This window comes from Taudactylus pleione, unplaced genomic scaffold, assembly GCF_031769625.1.
Source record: "Taudactylus pleione unplaced genomic scaffold, aTauple2 ptg000518l, whole genome shotgun sequence".
NCBI classification, from domain to species: Eukaryota; Metazoa; Chordata; class Amphibia; order Anura; family Myobatrachidae; genus Taudactylus; species Taudactylus pleione.
In genome coordinates this window covers 1,456,816-1,474,579 of record NW_028284920.1, presented here as the reverse complement: position 1 = coordinate 1,474,579, position 17,764 = coordinate 1,456,816, and the positions used below count along the sequence as shown (strand labels likewise).

Here is a 17,764-nt window from a genome sequence, read left to right as displayed (position 1 = left end):
GAATGCCACTACCCAGCTAGAAGACGAGCGCCGGAATACCGACAGTAGGGGAGATGCTGACGCCGGAATCCCGCAGCCGGGATGCTGATCGTAAGTATAGCGGGGCTGGTTAGGTCTTAGCCACAGGGGGGAGGGTTGGGTTTAGGCGTCACAAGGGGGGGGTTAGGATTAGGCTAGGGGAGGGGGAGGTTAGGGTTAGATACCACTGGAGGTGGGTTAGAGTTAGGCACAACTTGATGGGGGGGGTTAGGTTATGCACTAAGGGGGGAGGGTTAGGTTTAGGCACCAAGGGGGGAGCGTTAGGTTTAGGCACTAACGGGGAGGATTAGGGTGTGGGGGGAGGGTTAGTGTTAGGATGCAGGAACAGAGGGTAAGGGTTAGGGGGAGAAGGGGGAGGGTTACCATACTTACCGGACCCTTGTCGTGATCCTGAGCATCGGGCTGCCACTGTCGGTATATTGACAACAGGCATCCCGACTGCTGGGATTTCATACTGATTCCGTATTGAAGAGTATATTTATTTTGCTAATTTATTTGTATGATAAAACTAGTTTCCATAATATTCTAAGCTGTACATAATCACAATTTATGTTACATTAAGTTAAATATATCATCTTATTGCATTATAAAAGACAGTAATCATCATTCCGAATAAAAGCTAGCCATGATTCAATGATGTGTGGCCTCCCCTATATTATTATAATCTCCATAATACTCTTGACATTGTTAAATATTATGGAAAATGTATTTTTTGCTGTGACCCATATCATGCGAGTTTAGATGCTCTGGCATTATAGCATCAGCAGCGGAAGTTTCAGGCCTGATGGGGTTTTGTTTCAGTATGCAAATAAAAAGCTGTGCTTTCTTATGCACACAACTTCATATATCCAGTACAGAAAACTACATTTGAATAGAATAAAATAAAATTCAAATAATCCTCTGAGGCAGAAATATATTAGGTTTTGTGTCAATATTTCCTTTTTTAAACAATTGATGTTGACTCTTCGGCTTTCTCCCTATCTATGCCTGCGTTACTTAATAGAACTGTTTTATAAAGCATATGCATAGGTAATGATTATGTTTTTTTTTACAGCAATTGTTCAGGGCCTCTTTGTAATAGTGTATTTATATAAATGGCCATGTGCTTTCTTGTGGTGGATTATTGAACACAAATACAGCCAGTCTATAAGGATCTTCACTCACAGCATTTGTTTAGAATATATTTCCATAGTCCCTTTAAAAAGGGTTTTGTCTAGTAAAAAAAAAAGACCCCTCTTATAACAGTCATTTCATTTTTATTTATACAGTTTTCTTTACGTTCACCCCTATAGGGCACTCCCTCATACTGTCTGTAGATTGATTGTTTACACTTATGTATCTATCCGCAATCCAGCGCTGATTGTGCAGTGTACAGACATTATGGGGATGATTCCAATTTAGGAGCAAAGGTAAAAAAAAACAATTAACTTTGTAGCTGGGACAAACCATGTTGCATTGTAGGAGTGCAAATAAGTTTATTGTTTTTGCATTCAGGGTAAATACTGTCTGCTCTTGCATATACAGTAGCCCACAAATGTGGGATAACTTTATGTTTACACTGCACTTTAGATTTGAGTTTGGACATGCCTCCTCATAACCAAATCTCCCTGCACATTTTAAATCTGCCCTATCTGCAGTGCAACATGATTTTGCCAAGGCCAGGCCCGCCAACAGCTCTCTCCCCGTTACTGGGAGGGGGCATGGCCAATTCGGGGAGGTGTGGCCAGGCCCTCTCCTTATGCAAATAAAATATATAATATATTTGCAGCCGTGTGCACCACACAGGCTTGGGGGGGGGGGCACCAGTGTCCGGTGTGGGCTGGCACAAGTGTACAGGGGGGGTGGGCTAGTGTGATCGGTCCCCCCGGCACATCCCGCAGGGAGAGAGAGGACTAACTGCTGCTGCCCCTCCAACAGGCCCAGGCCCGGGTAAATAGCACCTGCTAACCCCATCTCGGCGCCCCTGGCCAAGACACAAAGTTACTTGCTTTTTCTGCTTTGTTCCCGACACAGCCCGAATCAGCCCCTATGTGCAAGTCCACTCCTTTTACCAATTCTGGGTAACAGTTTTAAGATTTTCATGAAATTGTGGGTCTACATACCTGTCAAACACCTGACAATGCAGAGCGAGAGCAGGTAGATGAGTGCAATGAGTGTTGATACTTACTGCTCAATCAGCCCTGGATAACCGGATGTGTAAGGGTGAATAAAAAGCACACATTCACAGGTATGGGGAATAAGGCATAACAGGAGGGAAAATGGAAAATTTTACTTGAGAGCCCCTTCTGAGAACCCTAAGTTGAGAGCCCCTTCTGAGAACCCTAAGTTGAGAGCCCCTTCTGAGAACCCTAAGTTGAGAGCCCCTTTTTGTATGAAGTTAACAAATTCCTGTTAAAATAACTGACAATAGAACACATTTTGCTCTAAATTCCATCCTCCCGATGATCCAAAGGTGGATATTCAGTTTAGCAAAGAAGGATGATTGCGTATTTCCTTATTATTATATCTTTTTAATTAGCAGAGATGACAATAACAAAGAAAACTACCCTCACAGAGCTCCAGAACTGGAGGAAAATGCCTCATCTTCCCGGGACCTACAGCATCACATGGACAAGAAGATGTTCGATGGTTCCAGCAGACATGGAATTGGGATCTTACAGTCTAAGCAGCCGAGGTCAGGTGTCAGGTCAGACGGTGGGAAGATCCACGAAGGGAATCAAGTAAGTACCAGGCATATTATTATATATCTTCATATATCATATGGTGTCTCATGATCATGTTCACTGATGGATGAGGACTGAATATGTTATTTCGAAGTCACTAAAGACAAATATAAAGCACTCAGATGTTTGCAACTCCGCAGATACTTCATTTCTGTACATAAAGCAGGGAGCCTATGCTATGTCAGTGCATTAGGAGGTGGAAGTGTACTAGAGACCAGTTTCATGGTGCGTTATCTATAATTAACTATATAGCGCTCACCTGCAGTATCAGGAGCACTGCACTTTGCAACAATTGTTTGTGTAATCAATATATTTAAAGGTACTCTTTTCTTCTATCTTTTATTTTCCCTTTGTCTTTGTCTAATGTTTATATTAAGGGATAAAAGCTTTAACATAATGTTGTTAAAGGACTTCCTCTAGTTTCTCTTTAGTAGAGTTGTCATTGTTTCTCTTCTCTTCCTTATTGGCGCTACTGTCCATTCCAGTGCCATAGCCAAGAGATCTTTATGCCCTTTTGAATTAGATCAGGAGTTTTAAATTGGAGGGTGACTGTATCTCGGGGCCAGTGATGTTGTTTTCTTTTTTTTTTTTTCTTTTTTTAGAATATGTTTATTAAGGATCAACACAGTACACTGTATCCAAAAAGGGTTAAACAATAGAATTGTTAATATAGAGGCAAACAATCGGACAGCTAGGTTAAATATAAAGCAATCTAAGTGATACTGTGAGACCCATTTTAGTAGAATGTAAATGTAGAAAGGAACAGAGGGGGAATAAAAAGAGGAGAGGCGGTGTGGCTAGAACCGTCAAAGAGAAGAGAAGGAAGAAGAAATAAAAAAAAAGGAGGTAGAGGAAGAGCTAAGTGAATGGGGAACGAACATTAAAAAAGGACAACCAGGGACCCCAGACCTTGTCAAAGGACTTAGAGGAGTATTTTAGAATATTGGTCATGAACTCCATACGCTGGACCAGCCAGACCCTACTTACAACTGACTGAAGGGGGGGGGACAAGTGGCCGCTGAGGTAATGTGCCTGATTAATTTATTTTGATGGTAGGTGGGTGTAGGGATGGCAAAGGGTAAAAGGAAAAATTTAGTCTCCAGAGGGACTGAGATTTGAAGAATTGTGAATATCAAATTCTGAACTTCTGTCCAGAAACTGGTAAGCTTAAGGCAGCTCCACCAGATGTGAAGAAACGTACTTTAAAAGGGCAGTCATGCCGACATCTGTCAGATGGACTGGAAAGCATCTTTTTCAACCGAGAAGGGACCAAATACCATCTATAGAGGATTTTATAGACATTCTCTTTTATCTTAACGCAAATCGAGCTAGAGGCAGCACCCTGGTACATCTCAGCCCAGTCATCAGATCTAGGGACTCACCTAGGTCCCGCTCCCAAGCCAACTCATAAGGATCATGTGTAGGCGCTGAGGCTAGGAAAAGCTCAGAATATAATTTTGAGATCAGTCCGACAGGGGAAGACACAGCAATTCAATAGGAGCAGGGGGCGAAGAGCAAGGCGGTGTTTAACTTTTCAATGAAAATTTCGGAGCTGCAGGTACTGGAAAAAGTTTTTAGAGGGGATGCGAAATTTAATGTCAGAAAATAGGGGAAAGGAGGTGTCGCTAGTCAAATCATTTAGAAATCTAATACCACCATTTAGCCAATCAGCGAAAGATAGAGGGAGCAGGCCAGGGGGGAAATCGGGGAGTTAAACAGAGGAATAACTGGGGTGGGAGGTGGAGAAAGGGTGAATGTATGAACAGCGGAGTCCTATAGGGATTGGGAGACAATGAGGTGGTCGCAAACCTTTTTCCGGTGACGAGCCAGAGGAGGGAAATGGGAGAGACCAGCCCCCATCTGGACCCACACTCTAGAGGAACCCGAGCTATTACATAAGACACATTGATCAAGCTGTGCAGAGAAATAATAGCTTTTAAAGTTAGGGATGCCCACACCACCCTTCTGAGTAGATTTCTGGAGGACTCGGACAGGAAAGGTCTGGAAGAGGTATAGCAGTCTAGGCAGAATGTTCATTTTAATAGCGTTAATTCGGTCTATACAGGATAGTGGTGGGATCATGAAGCAAGGTTTGACTTAATTTGGGAAAGTATGTGTGGGACTTTAGCTTGAAAGAGCCGGTTGGTAATGAAGACACCCAGGTCAGTGATGCTGTTTTCAAAGGATTAACTCTAGTTTTGTGACACTCAATGGAGAAGGATGACTTTGGCTCAGTAAAAGATAAACCTATTATGATACCAGTATACATGATGTTTATGGTGCTTCCATTGTCCTTTGTGCTTTACAGGAGATACTACCAGCTTATTGTCCTTCTTCTTTTTTTTGCTTCTCTTTATTATTATTATTATTATCCTTTATTTATATGGCACCACAAAGGTTCCGCAGTGCCTAACAAAGTACATAAACAATTGAGCAGAACAAGAGAACAGTGACTTACAGTACAAGACATTGCAGGACAAGTGCATGGTATATAAGCACCATTGCTGCAACAGCAGTCGTATTACTCAAATATGTAGTACAGTGGCAGACGTCAAGGGTTAGGTTCCGTAAGTAATTGTTAGGGAACATAAAGCGCATGGGGAAAGAGGGTCCTTTTCCTGAGAGCTTACATTCTACAATGTAGGGGTAGGCAGACAGGGGTGACACAGATGGGGTAGATAGTGAGCATGGGATAGAGTGTTAGGATGAGAGATGGAAAGCTTTGATGAAGTCTTGAGAGCCCGTTTGAAGTTTTGCAGAGAGGTGAAGAGTCTGACGGGGAGAGGTAGAGAATTCCAGTGGTAGGGAGCAGCACGTGCAAAAACTTGGAGGCGGTCGTGGGAAGAAGTAATCAGTCGGCAGGAGAGGGGGTATTCATTAGTGGAGCGAAGAGGGTGAACGGGAGTGCGAAGGGAGATAAGGTCGGAGATGTAATTAGGAGAGGAATGGGTGAGTGTGAGAAGCTTGAATTGGGTTCTGAAAAGGAACCTTTTTATATATGCTCAGCTTCAGCCTCCACTAGGGTGGACAGGGACCTGTAAGCTGAGATACATTTACTCAGTCGGTCTGATGTTTTATTAGTGAGTCTGCCAGATGTAACCTATTAGCTCATTATCCCATTACTCTGTAATTCACCCTCTCTCTTTCTGTTTAAATAAATAGCCAGCGGCCTTTATATTGCGAGAGTGTTTACTGGACAACTATCATAGAAGGAAATGGTGTACCAAGCGCTCACCCACATGTAAGGAATACATTAGAGTGAGTGTATCGTTATATGGATAACAAGGAAACTATGAGAGATATGGTTGTAAGATGTGATGTTTTATTCGTCTGGAAGGCATAATACTCCAGTATACTGTATAGTCTGTTTAAAGTCCCCAGTAGTGGGAGTGGTTGCTAGGATGGTTAGATGGCTCCTTTAGGGTGCCTCTATCCGTAGTCTGTAGTGTCACTACGTCTCCTCTAAGGCACCTTGGGTGCAGCAACTGGGTGTGTTAAAAAGTTTTTCAAATTGGATGTCAATTAGATGTCAGGGTAGTCGGTGTGCCCTTTGAGGGGGTTACCTTCTGTAATTATATACGTCACCCCGTGTCTTGCAATAAGACTGGTGTGTGATCACACCAAGGTGCTGCAATGTATCTGGGGATGTGAGGATTACCTTAATATATAAGGTGCCTCTCCGTATGAGTATACGTTCATACGTGTCCCTCCACTGTCATGTGAATTATGTTCTATGGACAGTATGCAGCGTGCAGCCGCAGCATTCCGCGTGTGCGGCTTACCAGTGGGGGTCTTCAGTATACTGTGCAGCCTCCTCTGACCTTGTGGTGTTTGAGCGGGGGAACGGGATCCTGATGTCTCCGTAGCACAGCCTGTAAGTCAAGCCGCGGTGGCCTGAACGGGTGCTGCCCTCTGGTTTCTGAGGTGTCTCCAACCCGGGACTGCAGGTATGCCGGGTGCTGGATCCTAAGTAGGAAGTGGGTAGCGGCAGCGTGAGGCTGTGCACTAGACTCTCTGTCGCTCCTGTTTCTACTTCAGGGTCCATAGGGGGTCCACAGGGTTGACCTTGGGGTATAGCTGGATCTGGATCCACGGGCACCACGCAGTTAAAGCTTTGCTGCTCCCAGGATGCACTTGGGTCCGTCCTCCTCTATACCCCGCCCCCGAGCCACAGGCACCTCCGTTTTAGTTGGTGCCCGGCCGGAGTCGGGTCACCCTGGGCAGTGGGGCTACATAAGCAGCCTCTAAGCTTTAATTTAATTTTTTTTTGCAAAGAAGATTTTATTATTTTATTTTTTACTATCTTCAGAGCGGCAGCATAAGACTGTCCATCTGGACGTCCATGCTGCCGCTCCAACAGCGCCGCTGGCGCTGCGACGCCAGTACTGATCTGGGGATCGCAGCGGGACCCCGGAGTCAATACTAGCGTGGCTCCGGGAGCTCCCACTGACTGCTGCCGGATTCTACGGGGCCAGGTAAGCCGCGTGTAGCGCTTCGCGCTGCACGCGGGGGAAATGCAGTCTTTCAGCCGCCGGTCTCTGGGGACAGACCGGCGGCGCTAGTAGCGGCGCCGGGCTCCCCCTCTTCAGGAATACCCCGCGTGACCGCTGGCCCTCGGGGGTGTAAGTACCGGCGGGGAACCGGCTTCCCCGGGGGTTTAGTACTAGCAGGGGAGGCAGCCTTCCCTGCTTGTGCGGCTCCTCCCCTCAGCCCAGCGCGCCTTCTCTCATGCGTGCTGGCGTCGCTGGGCTGTTATCTCCTGGCCACTCCTCCTCAGTGCTCTCCGGCGGCCATCTTCCAGGCAGCATCGCAGAGCTCCCAGGCGGATACAGTAGACCAGTCCCCCTGCGTACCTCTCCCCCTGCAAGGACAGTGTTCGCAGCGCTATAGCCCTCCCAGACACTGAATCTGGGAGGTTGATTGTAGCGGAAGGTGCAGTGAGTATAACTTCCTGCATGGTATGTGACTATTGCTAGTGCTGCTGTCTGTGCTTTTTTTTTCTACTTACTGTCAGCTTTTTACCTATCCCTTTCCTTCTCCTACGGCCCGCAGGTGCGTGGGGGAGGGGTGTTCTTTCTGTATACCTCACTTATATAGATCTACGTATTTGTGAGGTCCGTCACATACTGCGGTGTGCTACTCAGTACCAGATTGTGGGCTGTTTGTGTTGCATACTTGGGAGTGCGCAGGTGTTATACGCCTTACCTCTTTTCGGTGATACATTTTTTATTGCAAAAGTTTTGTGTCATGTCTGATGAGGAGAATGAGCGCTCCGTGACTCCTGTGTTGTTTTCCTGCCGACGCTGTTCGGCAGGGGTTGACGGGGCGGAGTTGTCTCAGGACAGTCTGTGCGGACGGTGCCAGCTGGTACCTGGTCCCTCTAAACCCCCAGTGGCGCAGGATCCTCCGTGGGCAATGTTTACACAAGTGCTGGCGTCGATCGTGGACCGGCTGGCGGTCCCGACTGCGGTCCCTTCTGGGGTGTTGCCCCAGCCTACCATCCCCCGTTCCCCGGGCGTGACGCATCTGGTGCAGTCTCCTCCCGGGTCTCAGACTGTGGGTCCTTATGCGGGTTTGCCTGTGTACGTGCAATCTCCCACGGTACCACAGCAGTCGATGGTACCGTTTCAGGGGTATCCTCAAACGGTACCCCCTCCCTGGGTGGATGTCCTCTCCAGCTCTGTTCAGAGCCTGGCGGCTTCGTCATCGGCCTTTCAAACTATGTTGCACAGTGATTTGCCACCAAGGACGTCCAAGCGAACCGTTTTGGCTTCATTGGCGGCAGGAGGTGGAGGCTAAGTCCTCCATTAATGTACCGGCATTGGTTAGGGCGGTGCGGGCCATCCTTCATATAGAGGAGGATGCACCGGCTCCCAGGTCGAAGTACCCTAATTTTAAGAAGGCCAAGGTAGCTTCGATGGTTTTTCTCCTGTCTGACCAGTTAACGGATCATATGGCAGGGGCCTGGCAGTTGCCCAGCAAGAGGTTCCAACCGCAGAAACGGTTGGCTTCAAACTATCCTTTTCCTGAGGCTCATTGCAGGAAGTGGGAAACTCCGCCTGCCGTGGATTCCCACGTTACCCGCTTAATTAAAAGCGCTACGCTGCCTTTGCCGTCGATCTCGTCCCTGAAAGATCCCACGGACAGGAAAGTGGAGACTTGTTTAAAGTCTATCTACTCTCTCTTGGGGGCGGTTGCCTGTCCGTCCATGGCCATTTCTTGGGTGGCTAAGGCTAAGGCCATCGAGAGCTGGGCCAACGCTTTGGAGGATACCTTTCCGGAAGATGCTCCGGAGATCCAGAGAGCGTTGATAGGACAAATGAGGGATGCGACTTCCTACATTGGGGAAGCATCGTTAGATGCAAGCCTGCTGACCTCTCGGGTGTCGGCTGCAGCTGTGTCGGCGCGTCGGTCCTTGTGGCTGAGGTCTTGGAGAGCTGACGCAGACTCCAAAAAGGGACTGGAGGCCTTACCTTTTAATGGGGAGTTGCTTTTTGGTCCAGACTTGGACAAAATTGTGGATACTCTGGCTAAGTCTAAATCAGCCTTCCTCCCTTCCGCTTCTGCACCTACCAAAGTACGGAGCTCTGCCTTTCGGTCCTTTCGGGTTCAGGGCAAGGCCAAAGGTCAGTCCTTCCCGAGGCAATCGACGACCAAGGCCGCTTCTAAGCCCAAGAAGCAGGCCTGGAGTGCCAGGCGCCCTTCTTCCAAGCAGGAGGATAAACCTTCTGCCTGATGGGACGGGCCTCCCTCTGGGGGACCCCAGAGTGGGAGGCCGACTTCTTCTATTTGCCCAGTGCTGGCACAATACCACCACGGATGCCTGGGTTCGAGAAGTGGTCTCCCAGGGGTACGCCCTGTCTTTTCGGCACAGACCGCCCCACCAGTTTTTCTGCACGAGTCCTTCTCCGGATACGACTAAGACTTTACAGATTCAGGAAGCTATAGAGTCCTTGCTAAAAGCAGGGGTCATTGTTCCCGTTCCTCAATTACAACGAGGGACGGGGTACTATTCTTCTCTGTTTCTGGTGCAGAAACCCAATGGTTCTCATCGCCCTATCCTCACCTTGAAGTCTCTGAACAAATTCCTCAGAGTTCCCAAGTTCAGGATGGAAACGTTACGTTCCATCATTCTGGCGATGGAACCGGGGGATTACATGGTGTCCCTGGATATCCAGGACGCCTACCTCCATGTTCCGATAGCACCTTCGCACCAGCGGTATCTGAGGTTCGCTATCCTTCAACATCATTTTCAGTTCCGGGCGCTACCCTTTGGCCTCTCCACGGCACCGAGGGTGTTCACGAAGATTATGGCGGTCATGGCCGCACATCTTCGGAACCAGAATGTACCGCTGCTGCCGTATCTGGACGACCTCCTGTTGCTGGCGAGCTCCCCGGAGGTACTGCTTCAACATCTCCACCTGACGATCGCTTGCCTGCAAGCGCACGGGTGGCTGATAAATTGGAAAAAGTCCTCCCTGATTCCATCACAGCGGATGGTTCATTTGGGAGCCCTGCTGGATTCTCGTCAGCAACGGATTTTCCTGACTCCGGAGAAGGTCTCCTCCCTGCAGCTGCGGATACACAGTTGCCTGAGCAGTTGCCGCCTGTCGGTCCATTCGGCTATGAGAGTTCTGGGGTCCATGGTGTCGACATTCGACATGGTGGAATTTGCCCAGTTCCATTCCCGGCCCCTGCAGGGGCTGATTCTATCGGAATGGAACGGGTTACCTCACCGGATCCGCTCTCAAATGCTGGTGTTGTCCCCGGAGGTTCGGCAGTCTTTGGCTTGGTGGCTTCAGACAGCGCATCTGGTCGAGGGGCGCCCCTTTTGGATCCCGGACTGGGTCTTGCTCACGACGGATGCCAGTCTCCGGGGTTGGGGGGCAGTGACCGGCTCATTATTGCTTCAGGGTCGTTGGCCTGCGGAAGAAGCACTTCTCCCCATCAACATCCTGGAACTGCGGGCAGTATACAGGGCCCTGCAGTCGTCCGGCCCCGCTCTTCACGGAAGGGCGGTTCAGGTGCAGTCCGACAACGCAACCACGGTGGCGTAAATCAACCACCAAGGAGGAATTCGCAGTCGGGCAGCGATGTCGGAGGTGTCTCGCATTCTTGCTTGGGCGGAGTGTCACATTCCAGCGATCTCGGCAGTCTTCATTCCCGGAGTCCTCAATTGGGAGGCGGACTTCCTCAGCCGTCACGACGTGCATCCTGGGGAATGGTCGCTTCACCCAGAGGTGTTTCAGTTACTCGTGGACAGGTGGGGGCTGCCGGAGCTGGACTTGATGGCCTCCCGTCACAATCACAAGTTGCCCGTTTACGGGTCAAGGACAAGAGACGCAGGCGCCTGTCTGGTAGACGCGCTGTCGGTGAAATGGACGTTTCACCTGGCGTATCTGTTTCCTGCGATATCCCTGCTTCCTCGGGTTCTGTAGAAATTCAAGCACGACGGCGGCACGCTCGTGCTGGTAGCTCCGGCGTGGCCCAGACGTCCTTGGTACTCCGATCTGAGGTGCCTCTCCATCGACGCTCCGTACCTTCTTCCTCAGCGTCAGGACCTATTGTCTCAAGGGCCCTGCCTTTACCCAGATCTGGGTCGGCTGTCTTTGACGGCGTGGCTCTTGAGACAGCCGTCTTAAGGTCTCGGGGTTTCTCCAGTTCGGTCATTGGTACCATGCTTAGGGCACGCAAGCCTGCTTCCGCACGGATTTACCATAGGGTGTGGCACATTTACTTTCGGTGGTGTGAATCCAGAAGCTATGATCCTCAGGTGTTCCGGGTTTCCAGAATATTGGAGTTCCTTCAATCAGGTTTGGACCTCGGCTTACGCCTTGCCTCTCTGAAGGTTCATGTGTCTGCTTTGTCTGTGTGGTTTCAGCGACGGATTGCTACACTGCCAGATGTTCACACCTTTTTCCAAGGTGTTCTCAGGATCCAGCCTCCCTTCGTGCCTCCGGTGGCTCCTTGGGACTTGGCGGTGGTACTACGGGTCTTGCAGGGTCCTCCTTTTGAGCCGCTTGAGTCGGTGGAGCTCAAGTGGCTGACGTTTAAGACCGTTTTTCTCCTGGCAATTGCTTCTGCCAGGAGGGTGTCAGAATTGGGGGCGCTTTCCTGTCGCCCTCCTTTTCTGATTTTTCACCAGGACAGAGCAGTGCTCCGCACTCGTCCTGAGTTTTTGCCCAAAGTGGTCTCAAAGTTCCACATTAATCAGGAACTTGTTGTGCCAGCTTTTCAGTCCCCTGATCTTTCAGCTGGTGAGGCTTCCTTAGATGTAGTCCGGGCACTTAGAATCTATGTGGACCGGACTGCTTCGGTTAGGAAGTCGGATTAATTGTTTGTCCTCTTCGGTTTTCACAAGAGGGGTTGGCCTGCCAACAAGCAAACGTTAGCCTGTTGGCTTCGTTCTGTTATTTGTGAGGCTTATGCACAGGAGGGTTTACCTGTGCCAGCCTCTGTTAAGGCTCATTCCACTCGTTCTGTGGGTCCCTCTTGGGCTGCTAGACGTGGCGCCTCCGCTGTTCAGCTGTGTAAGGCGGCCACTTGGTCTTCAATTCAAACGTTTTTGAGGTTCTATGCGTTTGACACCTTCGCCACTCAGGATGCATCCTTTGGGCGCCGGGTACTCCTTTCAGCACAGGAGCGTCCCCGCCCTTAGTTGAACTGCTTTGGGACATCCCCAAGGTCAACCCTGTGGACCCCCTATGGACCCTGAAGTAGAAAACAAGAGATATGGTAAGAACTTACCTTTGTTATCTCTGTTTCAACGAAGTCCATAGGGTCCACAGGGCGCCTGCCCTGACGCACCTGGCTTCAAATGGGCTGTGTGGCTGATCACCGGTTTTCCGTCTCCCATTTCTGTGAGTATGGTTTCTTGTGTGTTCCAGTCTTCCTTCTCTCTGTTTAGTCTCCTCCTCCGGCCTTGGCTGCTTACCAACTGAGGTGCCTGTGGCTCGGGGCGGGGTATAGAGGAGGACGGATCCAAGTGCATCCTGGGAGCAGCAAAGCTTTAACTGCGTGGTGCCCGTGGATCCAGATCCAGCTATACCCCAAGGTCAACCCTGTGGACCCTATGGACTTCGTAGAAACAGAGATAACAAAGGTAAGTTCTTACCATATCTTGTTATTCCGTGTAAAGCAGGGTCACATGTCGACGCGTTTCGGCCAATAGGCGTTCTTCAAGAAATATACGGATACACGGAATACAGGAGCGACAGAGAGACTAGTGCACAGCCTCACGCTGCCGCTACCCACTTCCTACTTAGGATTTCCCGAGTCCGTGCCATTCACACCGGAGCCAGGTCTGCAGTGACCCGGCTTTTCCAGCGTGGAAGTGGACGCTAGGAGATGATGTCATCTCCAAGCGCCACTGAGGCCGGCCAGTCGGCCAGCATGTGGCGCACCAGGTCATCGTGACCCGGACCGCGCTGTTTACACTGCAGGGTTTCACGGGTCATTCCTGTGTTAAACCCAGCAAGTTACCTGGGTTGGATTGCCTGGTCACTCGACCCGGGACTATAACCCTTTCCTCTTTTACACCCAGGTTAACCCTGCAATAACCTGGGTTTTAGCTCTGGTGTAAAAGGGGTATTACAGACTTCTCTACTGTTATCCAATATTAGTTTGCATTTTTTGGGGGTACAGGCTGATTTCCCCATTTTCTCCCACATTTAACGCGGGTATTAGCAGCTAGAATTACAGAGCAAACCTCGGAATAAAAATTTCTAATTGAATTGCGCGTTAAACAGGAGCGCGCATATGTGCGTTAAGTGGAATTACCTGTGAATATGCTAGTTAAATCAACACAGGACAACAAAACAGCTAATTGAATTCTCCCATATACTTTATTAAGGCCCCCATATATCTGCGACGGATAGTCGCGATGTAGCGATGGGATTGGAAACGCCGATCCGCCGGTTGAAAATGCCGACCTGCGGCCATCGATGTCCCGTGATCCGTCGCAGGATTGGTGAAATTCTACTTGTTAAATTTCACTGATCTGCCAATCACGATAATTTTTTGACGGTGATCAGCATATCTGTGAAATCCAACATGTTGGATTTCATCGATCCTGCAATGCCGGATCGAAATGCCTTTATATACAACCCCTTTAATTTTGCTGTATTCAAAGCAGGTGTATCCTTGAAAACTTGTACAGCAAGCTGCTGGAATGTCTGACATTGTTTTGTCTAAGTAAGGAGGGAATTTTTTTTTATCCTTTTTAGTAAATGAAAACATCCCGGTGTTTGATTAAATCGGAAGCCTCCCGGAATGCCTAAATCATGTTACTTTATTTTTCTGCTTTTTAATTTGCTCATCAACACAAGAGCTGTTTTGCTTTCAGCAGCTGCACTTTCAGAGAGTTTTATAAATAGGATTGGGAAGAGCTATCACAGCTGCATCCTATTTCACTCTGTAACACACAGAGAACTCCCAATATGACTCGCCAGAAATCAGCCAGTTTCTTATAATGAAGATGGTAATCATCTATGGAACAGACACACAATTCTCGCTGATTCCTGGCAACCAGAGAACACTGTATACTGCTCATATGTCTATATATTGCTAACAGTATTCCTGCAACTTTCATTTTGTTTGATTAATACTTCATCTTACTTTGTACTTAATATTTTTGTTTTGCACAATAGACAATTTATCTTAAGAGTCCAACTGCTTTGTATGCATTTTGCTTGTATGAATTCCCTTTGTTTTATTCCAATATAAAAAATTACACTGTTGTTTTTTTAATATCAAGGATTTACATGCATGGATGAAGTTCCACTTATTTTCTGCAAACCTGTCATTGTTGTGGGGATGTAGGGGGGTGACCACGTCTTTTTGTAACTACAGAGAAAGTCTGCTAATCTGTCTCCTCACCAGTTCAATTCAATACAGTCACATAGAATATGGGAGTGATAAATATTTTAGGACACGTGCTAAGCTTTGTTTTTGTTTTAAATGATTTGTGATGTATAGTATTAATTTGCTGACTGATTCTGAATGTAAAGATTCTGTCCTCAGCACTTTTCTGAACATTTAGGGGGATATGTATGAAAGCGATTAAATACTAACCAGTCAGCTTCTAACTGTCATTTTATAGGCTGTGTTTTTAAAATGACTGTTAGGAGCTGTTTGTTTGGTACTTTTAATCTGTCTCCAAGCTTTGATACATCTCTGCCTAATGCGGGCCATACAGGGTGCGATAAAGCAGCTGATCCGACGGATTGGTACGATTTGGCTGCTATATCGCACCGTGTATGGGCATGATGTCGGACCAAGCGCGCACCCGTGGGGTCGTACATCGCACCCTCTGATCTTACTGCAGGATCAGTCGATCAGGGGATGCGATGTGCGATCCCATGCAGCGCTATGCGGGTGGGGGAGAGGGGAGCCAGCATATCGGGCGGGCGGCCACCCGATCGCACCGTGTGTGGGGACCGCCCGATATGTCAGATCCCCCTTTGCGTTGCACTGTGCCATCGCACCGTGTATGGCCGGGTTTAGGGTCTTTAATCCCCATGCAATTCTTCAGTCTCAGATACCACCTTTCCTCGTGTGTCCCATGCTGTGGTTTTATTTGTTAGACAGTTACCATGTTTTTCTTGTGACTTGACATTATCTCGTTCTCCAGTCTTCATTCATGCCAACTATTTCTCCTTGAACCCTGCAATTTGTCTGTAACAACAGTGATTTCTGTAGCGACAGCATTACTTTTTCTTAATAACATTTACTGCAACTTTTGTAAGTCTTTATCACTTGGATGCCCCATTTTTTTTTTTTTGCAACCCCCTATGTATCCCCTGTGCTTCAGACTTTGCTGGTTTCTCTGCAATGAGGGATTTCTAAGGAAATTGAGCCACCTTAGGCAGACAGTATCTTGAAGCCAGTATTCAGTATGCATAGAGGAGATCGTGTGGTACAGAAGCCACCTGTTTGCGAAGGAATAATATGTCATCTTCATACAACAGAGGTTCAACCAGATAATACATAGTAATAGAAGTTTTGAGGCAGGGCAAAATGTGACCTTCCTTTATCAAATATCCTGGAGAGACAACATCCTTCTACGTCTCTCCGGCGCCATTCCCCCTGCATCTCTACAGCGTTAACCCCCCTGAGTCTCGCCAGCTTAATCCCCCTGCGTATCTTAAATGCCATCCCCTCTGTGTCTCTTCATCACCATCTCCACCGTGTTTCTTCAGCACCATCTTCCTGCGTCTCTCCCACTCACCCCCCTGTGTACTTTCTGCAGCTCACCCATGCTGTATTCCTCCAGCATCTTACCCCTGCTGTACAGATGTGTCCTCATACATTTAGCTTCAATACCCCATGTTGTGCAAGATGCTTGATGCGAATGAGCCGCCAGGTTCGGTGCAACACTGCTAGCGTTGGGCGTCCTTTTCTTTATTTTGCCAAAAATGTGTCTTAGTTGCAATGGGATATACTGGGATGCACCAGGAGACTGTGCTGATTAATTTGATATGCAACACTTGTATTTCTGTCTGTGACTGAGATGTGTATGAAGCACTTCATATATAGATTGAAAGACTCACACAGATATGCAAGTGTCGCATATACAATTAATCAGCACAGACCCCTGGTGCATCCTAGTTGTATTGCATTGGGACTAAGATGCATTTTCGGAAAAAAAAAAACACCTGGCGCTAGCAGAGTAGCATGGGACCCCGCGCACCGAGAGGGGCTGTTTGGCACAACTGTAGCAATGATGTATGAGGACACATCTATATCCCTCCAGCAGCTCCCCCAACCCAGTGTCCCTACAGAAGCTCACCCCGTGTCGCTCCAGCAGCTTGCTGCCTTTGTGTCCTTCCAGCAATTCACTGCCCTGTGTCCCTCCAGCAGTTCACTGGCCCTGTGTCCCACCAACAGCTACTGCCCCTGTGTCCCTCAAGCAAGTCACTTACCATGTGTTCCTCCAGTAGCTCACTGCCTCTGTGTCCCTCCAGCCCCCTCTCACCTTCTATTTTGTCTTCTGCACAGTGCCTGCTCCTCTTCACTGCAGCGATGGAGACAGCATTATGTTGCAGTTCCGTCCTATTTCGGCCCACTTTAACCCCTGTCTTTGCCATCCCAACTGAAAAAACCTGTGCCATCTTTTGACGATGGTCCAGAATTTAAAGCTACATATTCCGCACAGTGCTATAAACACTCTTACAGGATTATTCATTCCAGGCCATTAAAACACATTCCCGTGCATGGCGTAGAAATCTTTTAACACCTAAATAGGATAAGTGAACTCTTTCCATGATGTCTTTTCTCCGAGACCTTGGGATCTGTGCTCTACAGTATTTCCACTGAGGATGGTGTCATGTTATACAGACGGATCCGGTCACAATGTCGACATGGACTTTAGGTCAACAACTAATATGTTGACATTCTGAAATGTCAACATGTTCATAATTTCGACATAGTTTTTGATTATTTGTTAGGGTCAGGCTAAAATAAGCGCACACACAAAAAATCAGTATGTCAACATTCTGGTGTCGACATATTAAATGTAGACATGTTTTAATGTTGGGTTGTCGACCTAAACTCCATGTCAACATTTTCAATGTTGACTTTTCATTGACTATCGATATACATATATACAGGGAATCTTGATATTTACAGTGCGATCTTGGTCCAATTTCCAATCGATAATGGCAGTGTGCTATATTGGCCAATGAATAATTGCTTGGTTCGCAATGTTTCAAAGTGTTCTGCTGCATTATGTGGATGTAGAGGATCTCCTATGCACAGGCGCAAGTTGGCAATATGACAACAAAAAAGTGATGAACCCATATCGATCCAAAGGATAGGTCTGGACCCTTTTATTGTCCATCCCCCCTCCTGCCTACTGCAGCACGAGCTTTCCCAGTATTTCAGGGGTTTCCCATACATTCTGGGAAAGTAAATAACTATGATATAAGTCCCTGTCTTCTAAAGGTGACAGAAATCTAAGGGCTACACTCTGAATAACACATATTGCTGTTCCATGTAACCCC

At 47.9% G+C, this 17,764-nt stretch overlaps 1 protein-coding gene across 2 annotated transcripts in view; it reads left to right on the top strand.

Annotated features, from left to right (window-relative positions):
- FAM13C (family with sequence similarity 13 member C) overlaps positions 1-17,764 on the top strand; it is a 382,048-nt gene that overhangs the window by 274,618 nt on the left and 89,666 nt on the right. For both annotated transcript variants that reach the window (XM_088450454.1, XM_088450455.1), the window contains one exon: positions 2,558-2,759. In XM_088450454.1, coding sequence (XP_088306580.1) covers positions 2,558-2,759 — 202 coding nt within the window. The remainder of the gene's footprint in view (positions 1-2,557; positions 2,760-17,764) is intronic.